Source organism: Mesoplodon bidens, assembly GCF_964165515.1.
Source record: "Mesoplodon bidens genome assembly, chromosome: 4".
Lineage (NCBI taxonomy): Eukaryota > Metazoa > Chordata > Mammalia > Artiodactyla > Ziphiidae > Mesoplodon > Mesoplodon bidens.
The window spans coordinates 99,414,197-99,430,353 of NC_138160.1; the positions used below are offsets into that span (position 1 = coordinate 99,414,197).

General features: G+C 33.0%; 1 protein-coding gene across 5 annotated transcripts in view; it reads left to right on the forward strand.

The window, feature by feature from the left end:
- Nucleotides 1-16,157, forward strand: part of DMXL1 (Dmx like 1) — a 137,460-nt gene that overhangs the window by 10,695 nt on the left and 110,608 nt on the right. For all 5 annotated transcript variants that reach the window (XM_081230455.1, XM_081230456.1, XM_081230457.1 and 2 more), the window contains exons 2-5: nucleotides 3,255-3,380; nucleotides 6,253-6,324; nucleotides 9,137-9,215; nucleotides 13,730-13,862. In XM_081230455.1, the coding sequence (XP_081086581.1) occupies nucleotides 3,255-3,380; nucleotides 6,253-6,324; nucleotides 9,137-9,215; nucleotides 13,730-13,862 (410 nt within the window). The remainder of the gene's footprint in view (nucleotides 1-3,254; nucleotides 3,381-6,252; nucleotides 6,325-9,136; nucleotides 9,216-13,729; nucleotides 13,863-16,157) is intronic.

Sequence of the window (16,157 nt, forward strand, 5' to 3'; positions counted from 1 at the left end):
ACACACACACACAGTAGAATATTACTCAGCCATAAAAAAAGAGTGAAATCTTGCCATTTGTGATAATATGTGTGGACCTGGAGGGTATTATGCTAAGTGAAGTAAGTCAGACAAAGACAAATACCGTATGATTTCACTTATATGTGGAATCTAAGAAAACAAAACAAATGAACAAACAGCAGAACAGTAACAGACTCATAGACACAGAGGACAAACTTGGTTGCCAGAGGGGAGGGAAGGGGGAGGTGGGAGGGATAAGTGAAATAGGTAAGGGAGATTAAGAAATAGAAACTTCCATTTACAAAATAAATGAGTCATGGGGATTAAATGTAGAGCATGGGGAATATAGTCAATAATACTGTAATACCTTTGTATGGTGACACATGCTAACTAGACTTAATGATGATCACTTCATAATGTATGGAAATGTAGAATCACGGTGTTGTGCACCTGGAACTAACAGAGTGCTGTAGGTCAGTTATACTTCAATTTTAAAAAGAAGTCATAAGTATATAAAAAGTTATACCCAGAAGTGTTATTCTTTGCTTCCACTCCATCTTCTCCCCCTTTGTAGGTATCCAACTTCATTTTTCCCTAGTTTTATTCTCCCTTTGTTCCTTTTTGTAGCAAGCCAGGTACATGTATTTTATTTTCCTTTTTCCTTACACACAAAAAATTGCCATATGTGCTCTTTTCTACTTTTTTTTTTTCACTTTATAATATCCCCTAGAAATCACTCCAAGTCAGTTCATAGATTTCTTCCTCATTCTTTTTATAGCTGTTTAATACTCCATCATGGCTATGTACCACAGTTTATTCAACCAGTATTCTGTGCACAGCAGGATTTTTAAGGAGATGTTTATACACTCTTGAAAATGATTAAGAAATGGAACAAAACACAAATATAGTTTGAGTCTTTAATGCATTTTATATTTAATTAATTATACAGTCAAATAAACTATAAAAGTTAAAATTCTGTAGTCAAGAAAACCAGGAGGTTTTTTTATTATAAGCCCCAAGGATAACAGTCAACTGATGAAGTGTGAACTGCAGCTGGTTATATTCTTTTTTTTTTTTCCCCATTTACCAGTTTATTGCCATCCATTAGTTATAACTCTGAAAGAAGAAAGTGAGGACTGAATGACAGAAATATTCCAGATGAAGATCAATAATTTTTATTCAATTTAAAGTTTACCAAAACTAGGGATAGATAGCTTTGCACCTTCTAGTACCGTCACTAAGGAAAAATTAACTGACAGGCAGTGATAGTATAATAGCAGCAGCAAAAGAACAAGGGTAATCCAGAACTGGATAAGTCTTTGAATGATCAAGGTTTATTTGTATTATAAGTTGGCATCTTTCTATAGGGATAGATGTTTATTTCTGAGGTAACTTTGCATTTATCAAGTTTATAAATGTTTAATACTTGTTGAATTAAACAGTAATTTTGTGAGGTACTTCAGGATTCATGTAAACTCAATTCAGGAAAACTTAGAGTCCTGATTGACAAAAATAGGTGCAACACAATATCTGTAAGTAGATAGATAATTGCAGGTAAACAAAAAGAAGGCAAAGTTATGAACACATTTTTAAAAATATATATATATATATTCTAGTTAATGGAAACTGAAAAAATTTTGTTTAGTGATGAGGAAATCTACATTGTAAACATTCCAAATTTAATACAGTATTTTGGTAAACAGCGGCAATCAGTATTTTATCAACATTTAATATTCAGGAGAAAATCAGTTTCTAAAATATTAAGGTATTTTAGAGTATTGTTAATGACATTTTTCATAAATTAGTTTTTGGAATTTATTCTGGCTGTTAGTCTCGTGACAAGCCTTATGATCCTATTGTGGATATTTACACCTAGGTGAGCAGACCATCATGAGGTTTTTTGTTTGTTTACTGAGCCAGTTTTTTCCACTGTGTGACACTAGTAGAAACAGACTTGATTTCCCCTAATTCCTTTTAGGAAAATTCCAGACAAGCATGCTTAATTAGGGAAGTTCTGTTCTGCCATCAAAATAGCACTAGATCAAAAATCAAGAGATCAGAGTTCTCAAGCCCACTCTGCCGCTAAGAAGTTGTCAGCCGATTTGGGCCTCATTTTCTTGTTGGTAATGTGAGCAGATTTATTTGTATGTTCTTTCAAGTCCCTTTTCTAATATTTTTTGGTAGCTTGTACAGAACCATTTTGGCTTTGGTAGGAATTACGGTCATGAAGTATAAAGTATAATATTTTTTACATTAAGTAAGGTGTATGTATATGTGCAAAAGTGATGAGAAAGTAAAGAATTACTAAAATTTTAAGAACTTAGGATGGAAAACAGTTTGTGATAGATATTTTATTTTCAGAATTATGCTGCATGTAATTTCTAGGACGACAGCCACGTACTCTTAAATGGAAGAAACTCCTGTGATCTAAGGGCAGAGAACAAGATAAACTTGAACCCTACCTTTTCATCTTGGACCTTAACTTGTAGTAATGGAAATGGATAACAAGCAAGATATTTACAAATCGTGGTATATGCTATGAAGAAGAAAAAGTAGTGTGATGGAAAGTAATTAGGGGAGGGGGGAAGAATATTGATCAATATGAGTATATTCAGGAACTGAGACATGAATGTTGAAAAGAAGCTAGTTAGACAAAGACCAGGCAGATAGAAGGAAGGTAAACCACTTTGAGGTGGAAAAAGATTGTTATGCCCAAGAAACAGAAAGAAGGGCAATGTAGGGGCAGGAGCCAATTGAGGGAATGAAAGAGTAGCTTGAGATGGATTTGGGGAATTAGGACAATCATTTAGGGCATTGACATTGGTAAGAAGTTGAGATTTTATTCCAAGTGCAATGAGGAAACTATTGAAGGGAAAATTACTTGGTGTAATAAACATTTTTGCAAGATCATTCTTGTCTGTGTGTGGAAAGGAATTAGAGGGAAGCAAGAATGGAAGCAGTCAGTATAAACAATAATGCAGGAGAGAGATTATGGTAGTTTAGATAAGGGCAGTAGCATTCAGTGGAGATGGAAAAAGTGAAAGGAATTGGTATATATTTTGCAGAAAGGACTGACTGATGGGACTATATATGGGAGGAAAGGGGAATATTCTCAAATAATAAAGATCTTAAAAAATATTTAAAATGAGTCTGTTAAAACATAATATTTAACGCCAGTGTTCTACATGATAAATATTTTCTTGACAATTTTATCATTTTTATTTTACTTTGTTCTTTTTTTGGTTTGTTTTTAGGCTTATGCATCTGGATGTGACATTGTTATACTGGGAAGTGATTTTGAAAGACTGCAAATAATCCCAGGAGCTAAACATGGAAATATTCAAGTAGGATGTGTAGATTGTTCAATGCAACAAGGCAAGGTTTGTAATCTTGTGGTGATATGAGATTTGTTTTGAATATGGTTTTTGTAAATATAGTCTCTGAAGTATCTATTTCCTATTGAATTAGAGACTTGCTGTGTTTCCAAGACAATGAAGCTACAGATTTCTTTGGCTCTCTAAGATGCACTCTAGAGAACAAAATTCCTGACTCAGATGTATCTTAGAGATTGTCAGGAATTCTGTTCTCATATAATCTTGAAATATAGCATAGTTTTCTCCATGAATTGACAAACAAATATAATATTTATTACCTGTAGAATAGGTGTAAAGCTTACTTATTTAAAAATTGATTGGATTGAGGGAAAGGACTGACAATAAACTTCAGTCTATTTAGAAATAAACCCTGAAAAGAAATTCTTGTTAGAGTCCTTTTTTGTCTGTAAACAGGTAGTTATCTCCTTGTAACTTCTAGATAAACTTTGTACAAAAATGAACATAAATTGTATAATTTTTTAAATAATTTACTCCCAAGTCTATAAGAAAAATGAAAAATTTAATTTGAACTTCTGTTTACACATGGAAAGTATAAAGTTACCTTGAAAGTAAAAAAAGCAACAAAAACAAAAGAAACAGGGCATATGATTTAACATCAGGTTAAATACAGTTCTATATAGTACCAGAGTTGGGAGAGTTATAACTTATAGGCAGTATAGCATATAGCGTAATATAGCACCATATAGGTAGGCATGGATGACCAGGCCTAGGTACAGTTGCAGCTAGACTAGGCTGAACTATGCAAATTTAATTTTTCTGCTAGATACTTAATTAATGTATATTGTTTGATGCTATGATTCTACCAGAACATTTTGTGTGAGAAATCAAAATGGGCCCAACCTTATTTTTTTTAATGTAATCATTCCTAATAAGCCTGCCATTCTGAAAAGTTACTTCTTGGGACCTAGTTTAAAGATACTCGTAACAAAGGAGTTTCAGCTCTTGTAGTCTTTGCCTACTTTTTGGACTACTGTTCTTTTTGTTATTCCTATGTTCCTTCCTTTCAGTAGAGTTACAGGTATTTCATCTGTCTCTCTTTTGTTCATGCCTTTCATTCTCACTGTACTACAAAAGTGATTTTTATTATGGAATGCTAAAAATCCTTTAGAGTTTTTTCCCTTTCTCTTCATGTTTGATCTCCTAGCTCTGTAGTTCTGTAATCTTGATTGTATATAAAAACTTACTTATACCATTTAGATTCACATAGGGCTTGTTAATGTTGGAAATCTAATTTTAGTAATTTTCAATATGAGTTATCTTTTAATAAGCTATATTACATGAAATCCAGGTTAGAATGAAGAGATCATTTGGTTTTATAATTATTCTAATAAAGGGTAAATTTCCTTTGTTTCACAGATAACAGTATACTCAAATGATTCCTTAAGGTATCAAGACGAAAATTTGTAGATTTTGGTACTTGGGATTTCTGTTTACCTTTTAGAAGGAAATGCTTCTTGATACCATAGGCATCAATATTTTATCATTACTGTTTTTTTATTTGTAGTACTGCCAGATTAATTTTCCTAAGAAAATTCATCTGCATTTGACTTGTTATTCATTTGCTTAAAACCATTCTTTGTTTCCCATGAACTTAGAAAAGTTCAAATTGTTTACCTTGGTTTGAGACCTTATTTAACCCACTCACATTTGCCTTTTTGGCCTCATGTCCATTATTTCTCTCTTCTACCTGGGCTGATGGTCAGTCACCTCCCAACATACTTTACCTCTTATAATATTTACACTTGTGGGGACTTCCCTGGTAGTCCAGTGGTTAAGATTCCACACACCCAATGCAGGGGCCCCAGGTGCAATCCCTGGTCAGGGAACTAGATCCTGCACGTGGCAACGAAGATTTCACGTGCCGCAACTGTGACCCGGAGCAGCCAAATAAATAAATATTAAAAAAAAAAAATTTACACTTGTGTTCATACTATGCCCTATTTCTAAAATTGAACACTCACTGCAGTTTGAAATCCTATCCACATTTAAAGGCGCAAACTAAATACTCCCAGGTGAAGTCACTGCAGATGATTTCTACCTTCTAAGATCTCCTCAGAACACCTTAAAATATCCATTGAAAGTTTTTTTTTCCATATGTATGTTACATCCTCATTTCTTACTCTGTCTTCACTAGATTATGTGTTCTTATTTTTATCCCTGATCATTCATTCTATCTATATATCTATCTGATTTCTGATGTTTTAATATTCTTCATTTATGACTCACTCAAGCTATAGTAGTAGCTACCTTATAAAACAGAGCCAGCAAGGGTATGCTTCATTGATATAAGAGTAAATATTTGAAAGGTACTCAAATAAAATAGAATATTGAAAAAATATACTCCTTAGAGGGTTTACAAAGGAATAGATCTAAGTTTTACTTCTAAAAAGTTAAATATACACTGACAGAATTCTGAACTTTGAAGACAGATAACCTAAAAACTTGATTTTTAAGTCATGTCAAATTCTGTACTTGACAAGGAATACATCAATACATTTTCTTCTGTGAGGAAGGGAATTAACATTTACTATGCATCTTATGTAGATAATTCTTTACCAGATGCTTTACAAATGTTATTTCAACCCTCAAAATAATCCTATTAGGAAGATCATATTATACATACTGTAAATATACATAGAAACTAAGGTTCAGAGAGCTTAACTTGCTGGTACACAGTGACAGCACTGGGATTGTGATCCAGATATGGTAGTCCCCAAAATTGACATTCTCAAGTATTGGTGAAAGAAATTTTGTGTTGGGTATTTTTTAAGTTATACTATTAATTTCTTTTGTTCTTTTGATTCATAAGTAAGTTAACATATCCGTAAGTTTTCTTTCTTTTTTTCTTTTTTAAAAGATTGCAGCATCCTATGGAAATGTTATATCTGTTTTTGAACCAGTTAGCCTACCGAAGCAAAAGAAAAATTTGGTCAGTAATTCATCTTTTTCTTTTAGAAATGAAAATGTGTTGTGTATTAAAAGAGAGCATTTTTAAGAGTACAAAATTAGAGTGATCACATAAATCAGTATAAATTATACACTGTAATTAAAGACATGTTAAATGCCACTTCCTTATTAAAGATGTATGTTTCATTGAAGTAGAATGAAACTAAATTGTGCTTATGAATTATCTTGAAATGCTTTTCTTTTTTTCCATCTATCATTTTTTTCTTTTATTAAGTATTTGAAGAGTTAACAACTTGAAACTTGTCAGTTACTTTATTGCTAGTGGCAAACATCATTGTCCAGTCATATGTGGCACTTGTTCTTTGTTTCTGTGATCTACTTTTATGTAGTTTTTCTGCTTTATATATTTTGTTCTTAAAGTGACATGTTTTAATTGCAAAGTCTTAACCTACCCCCTGAACTTACTTTCTTGCACTTCCTATATCATGTAATAATTGTTAGCGGGTCAGTGAATGTTTTTTTTTAATAAAGAAACTATATTCAGAAATAGTTCCTGAAAGTTGGTTAAAACTTTATAAATATTGAGGTTATGTAGTGGATTTCTTGGGTGTTTAGATGCTCTTAAAGATAACAGACAGAACAGGCTATTTTATCCATCTCTACTGAAAGTTAAACTAGTGATTTGAACCATGTGGAAGAAGATCAGCATGGTGTGGTCTAAAGAGCATTGTAGTAGGAGTCATAGGACTGGCTTATTTCTTTGCTGCTCTGTAGCTATTGAAACTAAGCAGGTCAACCTTAAGAGGCTCTTTGCTCAATTCCAAAATTGGTTAATGTTTGTTTATTTTTGATGTCAAAGACTGTGGAAATGTGTTAAATGTAAAGAATTAAACAGTGTGTCAACAATAGATTGACCTTATATATCTTTTAATAGCTTTCATTTCATTTTCGCTTAGCTCATTAGTATCTTACAAATTCCCTCTGACTTAGTTGGGCAGCTGTTATTTCTTTTTTATAAATAAGGCAGCAGAGACCCAAAAATAAGTGACTTGAGCAATGAAACAGCTATTGAGCCCCAGAACTAAGAGAGAAACTAGTTGTCTTGATTCCTGGGTGTGAGCATTCTTCTTCCCTACCTTGTGTTAATGAAAAATATTTTCTCTGGGTTAATTGATATCCATTTAAAAAGTTCATGGAAGGAGAGTCCACAATTCTCTCCTCATTTCTATTTGTGTTTATATATTACCTAATGAATCCAATGTTAGAGGCTCTCCCACCATTATGAGTTAGTAACTGATAGCACTAAAAACAAACTTTAAAGGTGGTTGCTCCATCCAAAACACTGTGTTTCAAATAATACTCAGTAAGTCTTTGTTGAATGAAATAGCTGACTTTAAAACAAATCAGTTTGTTATGTTAAAATGCCTTTATTGATAAGGGTAGAATTGAGAAGTTCAGGTTTTGCCCATTTTCTCTTGTACTAATTATAATTGTTTAATATACTAGTGTAAAAAATTCAATAAGAAGAGGCTTGTTGATTGGTAGGCAGCACTGACTTCACAGAGAGGGTGAAAAAAAAGCCTGATGAATAAAGGGAAAACTAGATCAAATGGAAAAATCATAAACTTGGAAGATGCACAAAATCTTGAATTCCAGGATATAGTCTCAGAGAATCCTTAGAGCCTCATAAAAAATATTATAATTATTCTTTTATTTGTACATTCTGGAATATTCTTTTAAGATGGTGGTTCTTCACAAGAGGTACACTTCAGAATCACTAGTTGATACGTGTGTCCAGATCCTGCCCTGGGGAATTCTAAATGTGTAGGTGTGGGATTGTGCCTGTGTACTTGTACATCTAGATCTAGAGGGAGTTCTGATGTGTGCTGTGATTGAGAGCCATTCCTGCAGGATAGTGTTTCATAAAAGCATATTCTGCAGGCCACCTGTATCAAAATCACCTGGAGATGTTGGTTTAAAGTACAGATTTCCTATGCCCAGTTCTGGACCTTTTGAATCTGAACCTTTGGGCATGGGTCTTGAGCATTTGAATTTTTAATAAACATCTTAGGCTGTTTTCATACAAAAGTATGGGAACGACTACCTTAAGGTAGTGTTTATGGATCTCAATGTATTAGAGGTTAGAGAAGTCAACTTAGTAGGCCACAACCTGAATTTAAAAGAAAATGAAATATAATAGAAAATGTTGAGTGCATGACATGTAGTAAGGGTGAACTTAGATTGCATTTATGTGTGTATGTGTGTGTGTGTTCTGGGTTATAGTGCAACATGTATTTCTTACTGGTTTTCAGGTTTTAAAAGTTTGAAAAATATTGCTTTAAGGAATGAAAAGCCCTTAAATTATGTAATGTAAGGGAAGTGTTAACATCTCTTATTCTGAATTTTCACACATACTATACGCACTCAGGTGAAGATGAAACTTTATAGCAGAGGAATCCTCAAATAGCAGACACAGACACATTTAAAATTAAACCTTTGTAACTATAATAATAATAAAGTAATAATTATAACTTTAAAAGTCTGAGGTTAATATATATGTTGTCCTAGTTGGCAGATACTTATTGGTTGTTTAAATATACTAAAGACAGACTTTTGGACTTGTAGGAATGGATGTTCTCTCACTGATCTCCTCCATCACATATTTCTTATTTTTCTTGACTAGCTGAACATTTTATTCTCTTTAAGTATGACTACATGGTCAATTATACCTAAAAAAAATGAGTACATGTATTGTTAAAAATAATTAGTGTCAGTATATACATTTGACAGAAAAGATGCCAATAATTATTGACTAAATGACTTTTTAATTTTAGGAATTATATAGTCAGTGGCAGAAAAGTGGCCAATTTTTTCTGGACTCAATAGCACACAATATAACTTGGGATCCTGCAGGTAAGAATACAAGAAGAATTAACTGAAGTGAAATAACACTTGTCTAGGCTATTGCTTTTTTTTCTTACTTACATGTATTTCAGTTCTGCTTTGTGTAAAATGGTGGGGAACACAAAAGTAAGTAAAACAGGTTGTGCTATTTTAGAGCTTATACTGAAATAAGGAAAATATGCACCATAATAGTGTCCAGCTATTGTAGGAATACCTGTTGTTTTGGGAAGGAGACACTAATTCTTTGTGGGGAATCAAAGTTCCATTGAAGAGGAGCCTTTTGCCATGAGAGTAGATAGATTTTGACAATGAAGGTAGGGATAGGTTGAGGAAGGAAAAAAGAAGTGAATTCTAAGAAGAGATAATGTGTATATGTATCAGTTATCTATTTCTGCATTAAAAAATCATCCTAAAGTCATTTTTACCAATTTACCAGAGTGAGCAAAGGAACAAAGAAAGAAAGCATAAGATATATTCTAGTAATGGTTAGTAGTTCATTGAGGCTGGAGTGAGTCTGGTGATGAGATAAGAATACAGCATATATGGAAAGCCTGTACAGTCATGTGAAGAATTAAAGAATTTTAATTTAATTCTTTTTAATTGTATAAAATGTATAGGTTTTTGAAGATGGCTAGTGACAGGCTTAGATTTATGGTTTTGCGAGATTTTTCTGGTAGCAGTAACTTAGAATGATCAGAGACAAGAGGAACAGGAAGATAAATACTGTATTATCTATAATTACCTTTGGAAAGTATGCATTCACAGTAGTCTGAATGAGAAATAAGAACTTGTTTCAGTGCCTTTATCATAGTAGGTGCTCAATTAATATGGAGTGACTAATGAAAGGAATACATGGATATGAAATGCATTTAGGTAGTCGAATTGACATTACTTGACAACTGGATTTCAGATTACTTTTGAGAGTATCTTTGATCACAAGAAGAGTGATATGTAGGAGTTAGAGATAGTGGAACATAAGTTTTATTTGGATGTATGGAATTTGAGATGCTTGCGTATCCTATAGCAGTATTCATTAGATGGTTAGAAATTTGAATCTAAATGTATGAGAGAAGTTATCTTTGGAACATAGAACTAGAAGTCATCAGTTAAGATAGGTAAGATAAATTTTAATATAGTAGATAAAATGGCTGAGAAAAAATGTTAATTTAGAATATGAAGTTCAGAACCTTGGGAAATTATTTTAGAAGGTAAAAGAGATTACCTTAGATTAAATAAAAATCACATAATGTTTTAAGATGTTTTTTCTCATGAGATTGATGCTTACTAGCTGGTAGCCTACAGGTATATTTTATGCATACAGTGAAAAGAGTGAAAATTTGACCTGGGTTCAAATTTGGCATGTAGTACAGCACTTTGAATATAACTCTAGTCTGGATAGGGTCGCTGATGTCCAGTTTATGCCTGTTTCCTCATAAGATTATTAGCAGTGTCACCTTTACTTTCACAAGTGTTCCTATTTGGATGATAAATTATATGGTTACTCTATGATAGCACTACAATTTATTGTAATTATTTGTTTACCTTTTTTTTTTATTAGGCAAGGGCTTAGATTCTATTTTATTCAGTATTTTATTTATCTTTAGGGGTCCATGATATATTAAGCTCTCAATAAATGTTTACATATATGACTACAAGTTTTGTGATCATGAGCAGATTACTTAACATACCAAGAATGGTTAACTCACTTTAAATTAAGGTAATATCTATTTCACAAGATAGTTTTTTAATGATCAGATATTGTAGTATATATGAAAGTACTTGGTACTTTCTGTAAAAAAGTATTTATATAGGTACTTACCCATAAAAATATTGTTAGCAAGTGAACTGGCTACTTGACGTCTCATGAATAACTGTAATAAAAACATTTATTATTTGAATTGAGTGATATTTCTTTAGTAATGACATAGTAGCTGCCTGGAATTTTTGTACCTGCAGTCTGTAAGTACTAATTCTTCAGAAGGTAGTATTGATACTGTTATTGATATTGACAGTATTTTAGTTCTTCTAAAATCATCATTACAGAGTAGTATTAGAAGATAACTACTTATTTTCTTAACATATCTAGTAGAGACTTGCCAATATTTCATGACCATTATCTTTTAAATCATGATTTATTTAAAATTCACATAAAAGTTTATCATTTTTCTTTTTATAATCAAAAAGTTTAAAATTTAAGTGGTTTGGTTGAGAAATGGGTTATTACTGTAATATATATTGGGGAGCTATTATTACTTTTGTAAATGAACTTTGTAATTATTTATATAAACAGATTTAGAATATATTAAGTGAAATAACAGTATTTTGGTTTTGATGAATATTTACTTATTAGTATATGCCAGGTATTGGGATATAAAGAATATTTTTCAGATGGTGCTAGTAAACTGACTATAGTGCCTTTGTGTTGTCTCCAAACCCACTATTGGATCTTGCTTAAATCATAAGACTTACTATTTTAGACTTAATGCTTTTTTTCCCTACTTTGATATCTATACTTCTGCCTTTCTGTTCAAATCAATGTATTATGCCATACCTTACCTACTTTTGTTTCATTCCATAACTGGGATGAATTATTTTGTATTCTATATTAATTTCTTAATCCTTCATGGGTTACCTTAGTTTCACCTTTAGTTTATGTTAAAGAAAAGAAAACTTGTCAAAACTGAACTCATAGATACAGAGAACAGATTGGTGGTTGTCAGAGGCAGTGGGCTGGAGTAGGGTGGGGTGGGATTGGGGAGAGTAGATAAAATAGGTGAAGGTACAAACTTCCAGTTACGAAATAAATAAATCCTGGGATGTAATGTATGACATGGTGACTATGGTTAATAATTCTGTATTGTGTATTTGAAAGTTGCTAAGAGAAAGTAGATCTTAAAGTTCTCATCACAAGAAAAAAAACTGTAACCACGTGTGGTGATGAATGTTAAGGAGACTTATTGTGGTGGTCATTTCACGCTGTATACAAATATTGAATCATTATGTTGTAACCTGAAACTAATACAATGATACATGTCAGTTACATCTCAGTAAAAAAAAAAAAGAAAACATGTATGTTGCTAAGCTAAACAGTGGAATGATAACCATATTTAAATGGAATATCTCATTAGTATCAATACTTTCTGGGCTGTTTTTATCCGTCTATAGGACTTTCCACCTACTTGCTACTATTTATTGAGCTTCTGCTAAGTGCCTAGCCTGTGCTAGATATGTAATACATATTATAGCTAATTCTTACAACCGCTCTACACAAATTTCTAATTTTATAGGTGAGAAAATTGAGGCTCAGAGGTTGCCCAACTCGATCAAGTTCACATAGCGAATTGAGTAACTTATTTGGGATTTAGACACAAGGATTTCTGATCTAAAGTCAGTGTTTTGCCACAGACTCACTTTTTAAATAAAGTGATCTTTCCAGAGAGATAGAATGCCTTATTTATTGTCAGCTTTTTGGCCAAAATTGTACCCCCTTTATTTTCTTTGATAGCACAGTCTTCTACTCAATTCCCCAAGTTGTAAAGTTGTAATCTATCCTTGAAACCTCTTGTATCTCTCTGTTTTTTACTTGGTGTCATGCCATGAAAATTCTGTTCTTTTTTTTGAAATGGCTTTTAAATCCATGCTTATTACTTTAATATTTGATTCAGAGCCTCATGATTTCCCATCTGTATTTATTATTGTCATTTAACCAGATTTCCCAGCGTCTTACGTTTTTCCTCATCTTGCCTATCTCTAGAGTTATAAAGAATCGTAATTTACCCTTCTTTGTTTACTGGAGTTTTTTTAAGTATGATGAAATTTATGGATTATCTCTCTAGAAAAATACGCAAAGTATACCTATAACTTTCGCATATATGTCATTGGAAGGAGGTTTATGGGCATCTTCACGTCCATCTGTTGACAGCCCCTCCCAGTTGAGACCCCTTGTTCTAAAATACAGATCCACTTATGTAAATTACACCCCCCTAAATAACTTTAACTTCCATCTACCTATAACAAACTCTGAACCCTTTATGAACCTCAAAAATGCTTCACAATATGATCCCTTTTTTCCAAACTTATTTCTTTTTCTAGGTCTACTACGTACCTTATCCCTTAACCATAATGAGATTATGAGGCATTCTCTGGAATATATTTGAACTTGCATGTTTTCATGCTTCTGTTCATAATATTTCTCTACTGGAATGTGAACCGATCATGAAAAAGGACAGTCTTTCATTTCTTATTGTATTGCCAGTACCTAGCACAGTGCCTGTTACAAAGAAGATGCTCATTAAATGTTTGTTGGATGAGAGATGATAAGATCTGTTCCCTTTTTTGTCTAAGCTTCTTCAACAAAGTTAAAATATAGCTTTACTCCCCCATACCCCAAATCTCTTTTTGTTATTTGACTTTTTAAAAAAGTTGTATTATCTTTATAGTATTAAATAAAACTCTTGATCATGTACTTAACTCACTAATTAAATACCTAAATAATAATTGGTGAATGATATATATATTTTTAGGCAATCGTCTTTTAACTGGTTCTAGCTGTTTGCAACTGTGGTCCAGTGCTAACTTGGAGAAATCAGCTGAAGATGAAAATCCAGATAAAACAGATCTTAACTTTGGGGATTGGAGATGCATTTGGCATTGCAAGTAAGCAATTAATTAGAGGATTAAACCAATAAACCTGTTCCATGTGGTCTTATAAATGCATTTTAGTTGGTGTAAAACCATACTAACATAAAAAGTATTGATTTTGACATGCCTTTTCTTATATACAGAGGATTCACCATTTCCCATGTTCTGCAGACCCTTTTTTACTTTTTTTAAATTGTTGAATAAACAACTAGGAAGAAACATAGAAATGTGTTAGGCCTATATGAAGATAGTTAAATAAGAACTTGCTAAATTATACAAAAGGAGACAGAGACACCTGTCATGCTTCTGAATGGAAGTTTTCCTATTGTGAAGAAGTATATTTTTCCCAGACTAATCTGTATGTTGAACATCATCCTTATCAAAATCTCATTGGAATTTCTACTTTTGAGCATAGTTCAAAATTTTATTTACAAGGACAAATATGGGAAAATCAGGAAAATCCTGAAAGAAGAAAAGAATGAAGATATACAGTATAGTAAAATGAATTCTAAAGCTACAACTGGTCAAGCAGTTTGTTGCTGATACAGGAACAGATAGATTAGGGTCCAGGGTTAGACCCAATTATACATGGAGATTCAGTATATAAGGTGGAATTTTACATCAGTGGGGCAACTTGCTAGCTCTGTGGAGGAGAAAACGACGTTAGAATCTCTTTCATACTTGGCACCAAAATAAATTTCAAAGGAAGAAGAAGCAATATCTATACAATGAAAAAATTGTAGAAGAAAATAGCGGTGAATTGTCATAGTTTAATACTACCATGTCCAGTATGATAGCCGCATTTCACTTGAACCCTTGAAATATGGCTAGACTTAATTGAGATGTCCTAAAAGTATAAAATGAACAGTAGATTTCAAAAACTTTGCACAAAGAAAAAAATGTAAAACTCTTATTAAATTTTAATTGATTACACATTAAAATGATAATATTTTTGATATATTGGATTAAATAAAATATACTTAATTTCACCTGTTTCTTTTTACTTTTTTAAATGTCACTACTAGGAAATTAAAAATTACATATTGGGCTAACATTTATCATTTGTGTTCTATCACTGTTGGATGAGAAGCGCCGTTTGAGAGTTATGGAAAAAATTTCTAAGTATGAAACCAAAACTAGAAAGTGAAAGGAAAGAAAAGGAAAAAATTAATAGTTTTGTGTATCAATAAAAAATTTCTGTAAAGCAAAAAGACCATAAGGAAAAGAACCAAAAACTTGTTGGGAAATATGTACAATTTTGGGTTAATGCCTTTTTTTTTTTTTTTTTTTTTTTTGCGGTACGCGGGCCTCTCACTGTTGTGGCCTCACCCGTTGCGGAGCACAGGCTCCGGACGCGCAGCTCAGCGGCCATGGCTCACGGGCCCAGCCACTCCGCGGCATGTGGGATCCTCCCAGACCGGGGCACGAACCCATGTCCTCTGCATCGGCAGGCAGACTCTCAACCACTGCGCCACCAGGGAAGCCCTAATGCCTTTTTTAAAAGCAGGTCTTAGGGGCTTCCCTGGTGGCGCAGTGGTTGAGAATCTGCCTGCCAATGCAGGGGACACAGGTTCGAGCCCTGGTCTGGGAAGATCCCACATGCCGCAGAGCAACTGGGCCCATGAGCCACAACTACTGAGCCTGCGTGTCTGGAGCCTGTGCTCCACAACAAGAGAGGCCGCGACAGTGAGAGGCCTGCGCACCGCGATGAAGAGTGGCCCCCACTTGCCACAACTAGAGAAAGCCCTCGCACAGAAACGAAGACCCAACACAGCCAAAAATAAATAAATAAATTTATAAAAAAAAAAAAAAAAAAGCAGGTCTTAAAAATTAACTAGAAAATAACAGATATCTCAAAAGTAAACAAAAATGGACAATGAAGAGAAAATTTTTTTTGAGAAAATTTTTAAACTGTAGTACATATGAGTAATGAGCATATTAATAGTTGATTGACCTCACTCAAAATCAAGAAATGTGAAATATCCATAAAGAAGAGAATGAATAATACCCATTACGAGTGAGTGGAGAAAAGGTATTCTAATATACTGTTAATAAGGACATACAATTGATGTCACCTTTATAGAGATCAATTTGGCAGTATGAATCAACATCCTTAATTTTTCTTATGCCCTTTAGATAGCAAGTCCAAGTTTGTTTCATTCATTCAACAAATATTTGTTGAGTGCTTATCATGTTCCAGACAGTGGTAAAAGTGCTTAGAATATAGCTGTGAACACACAGGGGGAGATAGACAATACACCAGTAAATCAGTATGACAGGATGTTAGGAATGGCGTTCTCCCTGAGTTAG